General features: G+C 38.2%; 1 protein-coding gene across 2 annotated transcripts in view; it reads right to left on the bottom strand.

The window, feature by feature from the left end:
- Positions 1–2,915: 2,915 nt before the first annotated feature.
- Positions 2,916–6,280, bottom strand: part of LOC308103972 (uncharacterized protein) — an 8,428-nt gene continuing 5,063 nt past the window's right edge. For both annotated transcript variants that reach the window (XM_080454209.1, XM_080454210.1), the window contains exon 4: positions 2,916–6,280. This exon is cut by the window's right edge and continues 261 nt beyond it. In XM_080454209.1, the coding sequence (XP_080310335.1) occupies positions 4,927–6,280 (1,354 nt within the window). In that variant the 3' untranslated portion in view covers positions 2,916–4,926.

Here is a 6,280-nt window from a genome sequence, read left to right as displayed (position 1 = left end):
GAAATTGTACCCACGTTCCTAATATTGTAATGTTTATTTTGTTACCGTTAACTCTGTTTTTTGATCATTGTAATGCAGTCCGAGTCTGTTACTTCTGTGGAACAGTTCATAACAAACACTATAAGCTTTGTTGTCATCAAGTACACTGGCTGTTATTGTCACTTTGGATCGATAGATTAAAATAATTGGTGGCTATGAAGTTTCCAACTAGTTTCTCAAACGGTGTTGTATTATGACCACAGTTCCTCTTTGATTAGCTGATTTAAGTTTGAGAAAAATACCACTGTACGCTCATGGGATGCAACAGGCAGAGCCCCATACTTGTAAATTGCAATATTTGTTTTGTGCTATTCTAGTGACTCGGATAAATTAAGTAAACTGAATCCAACCACTTCCATTTTATGTAGCAATGAAGATCAATCAATTAATTAATTACAAAAACAGATCACAATTTAGGCTAACAGGAACAAAGTATCAGCCTATGACATAATGTATGACTCTTTATTAACAACAATACTATATGACATTTCTTTGTTTACTACAGTATTAATTTTTCCTGACATGATATGGTTTGACTTTAACTACTATTCCCATGTTAATGTAGGAACTGAACTAAAATAAGCTGAATTACTTTTTGCATCAACTCCTCCAAGGAACAGGCCATGTGATGTAGTTGGCAGGATTTTACTGAAGAAAAGGTGAAAACAGACAATTAGACAAATAAGCATACGTGAAATTAATAATCATAATCTTTACAAGAAACCAAGTTAAGTATACATGATTGTTTTATCTTACAGGTGAACGGTACAGTAAATAGGTGTATGTATTTTCTCATGCTTTTGTAACAGGAGTTATTTTACATTTATTTTATTTGATGAAGTTCGTCAAAATGTAGCTAATTGACAACAGAATGTACCCTAGATATTGTAGTTAATGCCATTTTCTCAATAATACGTTGTCTGAACAACACTGCCCTCTGGTGGAACTGAATTTCACTGTGGTAAAATGCAGAGTGTAGAAAAGAGAGTAACGACACGCTTTGATCTCGCCGCAAAGCGGGCTCCAATGGGCTATAGTTCCAAACATTGGAACTATCTCATTGAGATAGACAGAGCACTTCCTCATTCCATTCTTACAATGGGAGTCGTATCAGAACTCTCGTTATGGATCTGGTAAAATGTACGCACATATCTGTTTCCAAAGACACCAAAACAATTTCCATTCTTTAGAAAAAAAAATTTATGTCATCAAAAAAGCAAAAACTAGAGAATTTTATACGTGGGTCAATACATTTGTGTCCATATGGTTTAGTTAAATTTAAAAGTGATAACATTTGAAAATAAACAAGTTTACTTGCATACTTTATTCTATTTGAGGACCTAGTCAAACATTGCATTGCTGGTTTAATTAATTATTAATAGGATATTTGGAGGAATGGCAAATATTGAAATTGGTGTAACCAGAATACTGTGTACCAAATATTTCAACTTGTTTAAAAAGGTTAAATTCTCAATAAAACACGCTATCAACTAGCTGGGCATGATCTTAGAACTATTTAGTCTATTATTATATTATATTACTATTAGTGTAACAATAAATAATTAGGTATAATTTTCTTGTTTCTGGTAAAGATTACGATTGATCATGATTGTGATTATTATTAATTAAATTTATGCTTATTTATCTAATTGTCTGTTTTCACCTTTTCTTCAGTAAAATCCTGCCAACTACATCATCACATGGCCTGTTCCTTGGAGGAGTTGATTGGGCATGCATTCTAATGACAGTACTAAGGCTAAAACAAATCTTCTCTAATGAAAAAGTAAATGTGGGTGAAGTTTAGAAATGTTCCAAAAGATTGTTTTAAACAATAACCTAAATGTCACTTGTGTCGTTATGAACCCTGATCATCAGTGGATGTATCTGTAGATTCAGTCATTCTGTCAGGGGGAGAGGTGTTTTTCATCTTTTGACCTGCCACCTTTCCCTTCAACGTTAAATATAACTTCCAAAAATGTTTTAGTGTGAAAGGCCTGATGGCATATGAATAAAGGTGAGGTTTCACAATCCGGAGGTTGGGAGTTTGAATCAGGTCCCTGTGAATCTTTGTTTTTGGTCTTTGTAAGGTGAGAAGCATCCTCCCACTCTCTTTCAGCTCTGGTAGGAGAGGGAGGAGCATGGAGGGAACCCACCTCCAGAGGGAGGGGATTAATAAATGTACATATTACACAAAGTATTTGTTTTTAAAGCATTGCATTATTTCCTGTTAGTTTTTTAAGCATTTTATTTTTAGATTTTTGATATGTATAGTTTTTGTGATTTCCCTTTCAAGCATTTTAATGATTACCAATCAATGTATTTGATTTCCTAATAATTTTATAGTTATTTTTCTCCCATTGTTTCATAGCCTATCATTAGTTTGATTTGATGGATGTTTTATTGGAGCATTTGAATCAGTCACACCAGTTTGATTTCATAGTTGTTGTAGTTGTGTATTGGAGTTATTCCTGAAATTTGAACCTAGAACCTTCGATTTATAAACCCTTGACCTTATTTGTTGAGCCACGCTGGCATGGAAGATGCAAGTGAGAACTAAATAATTTAGTTGACCTTTTAGAGTTCAGATGATCTTTTAGAGCTTTTAGCTAAAATATTCCTTAGAGGTTTCGAACACTGAACCTACGTTTTACAAACTCATGCCATGTCGTCTGTGCCACGCAGGCATGGAAGATCCATGTGATAACCAAATACTTAACCTTTCAAATTTTAGATGACCTTTTAGAGTTTAAATGGAGTGCGAAAATGTTCCTTAGCATATTTGAACTCTAAACCCTTCGTTTTATAAACCCCTGTCAAATTTGGGCATGTCATTCATTATAGGTAAACACACATACAGTAATTGAAAAGATCACGTACACAGTTTGTAGGTTGTTTATTTTCAAAATAATTGTTATTGTGTTATTGTGTACCACACACATAGCACAGAAATACAGAGCTAACTTAGCTTACTACATAGCAATTTAGCTGCAGTAAAATGTATGCTTCAACCTAAATAAACGTAACCCTACTTAGTAGCAATGTAAGGTTGCTTTAGCTATAGCAGGTAATAAACAACACTATGCAGACTGAGGATGACTGCTGACTATGCTGTACAATAATTAACAGCCTTGTACATAGAAAACTACAGGTTGGTGCTGGTTAAACAAATTAATCTGGCAACTACATCTGTAGGGGCAGAATAGCTAAACAAGGGTGGGCCGGTATACTTTACATTTACATTTTCATTTTTGGAAAGGCTTGCTGGTAAAAGGTAAAAAAAGAAAAGAGAAGAAAACAAAAGTAAAAATACAAATACTAATAATAATTCAATAAAGTAAATTGATATGAAGTAAAAAAAAAAGGGGATTAAAAGGAAGGCCTTTTAACGCCTGTTCTAGAATCCTCAAGGCAAGGGACAGTCCAGTAGGCTGTTCCAGAGGCGTGGAGAAAACATCCATATGTGTCGGGGGGATGAGGAGACATGGAGGTATGTGGATATGTGTAGAGGGGATGTGGAGATGTGCAGCAGAAGGGAATGGCTACGGCGGAGGTAACACAAGGGTTTGAGGGATAATGAGGTCACTGATGCAGCTGATGTAGAGCGAGTATCAGGGTTATTTGGGATGACTTTTTTTTATGGATTCTGGTGGCACTGTTCTGGATTAGTTGTCGACAGCTGATAGATTTGTGTAGGAAACAGAAGTGCACTGCCATAATCAACTTGGGGAAAGATGAACGCACTGACCCGTTTTTTGGAGTCGTCTTTCGAGAGTGATGGCTTGAGTCAGGTTATAATTATAAGGAGAAAAAATGACATTTTGCTGATGTTTTGATATGGGCTTTGAATAAGAGTGTAGAGTCAAACTTAAGACCAAGGATAATGACAACAGAGGAGAGGGAAATGAGTTTTCCATCGAGGGAGGGATCAATGCTGCCAGCAAGTTGTTTGGCGGTGCCAATCAGGATTGCCTCTGTCTTGCATACAGGAGTGCATATCCTCAAGGCAGGTATTTCGAGATGATTATGGTGGGATTGTTTTCCTTTTTGAAGATGCATCCATGTGGGAACCACCCGTTCGGTAGCCTCGGAAACCCATGCCTTTTTTTACCCGTTCGGTGCAGGCTGGAAACTGCATTGGAGGACTTAATAAAATTCATTACTGAAAAATGTGACTGGAGCTGTCAGGATACAACCTTTTCAAAAACTTTGGCATGGAACGGGAGCTTCGACATTGGCATAACAGTTGGATGAAAGTTTCCGGTCCAGATCAGCTGAATTGGTGCCATTGAAATGGCGGTTGATGTTGGAGACCAGGGTTCTAGGATAGCCTTTGCCGTTGTCAATTTATTGTAGAGCAGTAAGATGAACGGGCAGCTTTTAGGGCAGTGTAGCGCAAACAGTGTTCTCTGAAGGCCAGTACATGGACAGTGAGAGCATCCTTCTTCAACAGCCTCTCCAGCTGGCAGATCATCAGTGAACCAGGGAGAGGAGCGCTGGAAGTTTGTTGTTCTTGTTGTTATTGTTGATGATGTTGATAATGTCTCCAATGTTTTGGGTTTGTTAGGCATTGATCAATGACAGTCTCATGCTAAAAATATATCCTAGGCTACATATCGTTGCTGTCAGGCAGAAACATTGTATCTCCAAGTTTCAAATGTTTTTTTTTTTGTAAATTAAAGCTCTACTTCGCCATACAGGAGTGTCACACAAAAGTATTGAAAATATATGATCTACAAGCACACAACGCCTCACTTGTAGATCGGCTATTTTCACTATTTTAAATCGTTTTTTGAAATAATAAAAAAGGTTTTGAACATACAAGGTTTCCACCCAACAGCAACGATATGTGACTGTTACTAGCTACACCTAGTAAGTCACCTTTATGATTCATTTGATCTTTTGCTTGTTTGCAAGGAGATAATTGAGTCCTCCCGGTGCCTCTGCTTCTATGCGATTCTTCAAGACCATCATTTCTTTAACTCTCTCATCGTTTCCTGTCTCCTTGAATTTTTCGATCAGAAATTCCAGATGGGGGTAGATGGAGAGCGAGTCTCCCTTCAAAGCGATCTCGTACAGTGGGATAATGGTCTGGTAGATATCCTCGATCAGTTTTTTTTTCTCTGTCAACCTTTTTTCCACGTCTTTCTGAATTGCCTCCAGCAATTCATTCGGTTTCCCATTCTTTTCGTTGATTTTATACATCTTCTGCAAATCGCCCACTGTTTTGGTGACCACCCTAGTCTTGATAACATATCTGGACTTATCTCGGACATGACTGGAGGCCTCGCATTTCCCTGGACATATGGTGCATCTCCCATTTTCCATCATCAAACACCAGGAAGCATCCCAGGCCCATGTGCATCCTGGGAAATGACAATTTTCCTCACAGATGGTACAGCGGGTGGCCTTGTTGTCCCACCAGTCACCAATTGTTTCTAGCTCCTTGTACTCCTCCTCATATGTGGTTGTCTTTTTTGCTTTATCGGCCTCGTGTTGGAATTTCTTCACATCTTCCAAATTTTTCCTGGCCATGTTTTCCTTTATGGTGCTGACATGGATCCGTTGCTTCTGCTCGTTAACCTTTGCCTCTATCTGGATGCGTCTGGTCAGGACCTCTGCTGTCTGCTTCAAGTTTTGAGGCTTTACTTCAGTCAGGAAATCAAACAGTTTCTTCATATTGCACTCGGACGTATCCCAAGCATGTTTCATTGACAGTTCCTCTCCCTCTTCCTCTTCTTCCTCTCCCTCCTCCCCTTCCCCCTTGAGTTGGCAGTTGTCGAATAAGAAGTAGATTGGTTTATTTTTCCCGTTTCTAGCGATTCTGATTTGAGCTCTTTCAAGAGCTTGCAGAGCATTTTGAGGATGATGCCCACCAGAATGAGTAATCAGAGCTACCATGTTATTCTCTATGTCTTTGCCAAAAAGAGACACCACTGAGTTAAAGATGTAGCTCTGTCTGTCAGTGAGACGATTTGTACCTTCTTTCAGCACCAAGGCCACGGCATCGATTTCTCCGACTTCCTTTATGAACAGACCATGTAAAGTTTGAAAAACATTTGGATCGTGATCAATGCCTCTGGTGTCTCCGAACCCAGGTGTGTCAATGATGGTCAGAGAGTAGGGGAATTTTCCATTATCAAGTCCAAATAACTCATAAACTGTGATGGCTGTAGTTTGGCTTTCTGCTTGGCTTCTCCCCTCTTCCTCTACAATCTTACACCTTATGTTGTCTTCATATTTT

The sequence above is a fragment of the Gymnoscopelus braueri genome (assembly GCF_963280865.1).
Source record: "Gymnoscopelus braueri genome assembly, chromosome: 16".
NCBI classification, from domain to species: Eukaryota; Metazoa; Chordata; class Actinopteri; order Myctophiformes; family Myctophidae; genus Gymnoscopelus; species Gymnoscopelus braueri.
The sequence above is the reverse complement of the archived record's forward strand: the minus strand, read 5'-3'. Positions and strand labels throughout refer to the sequence as shown.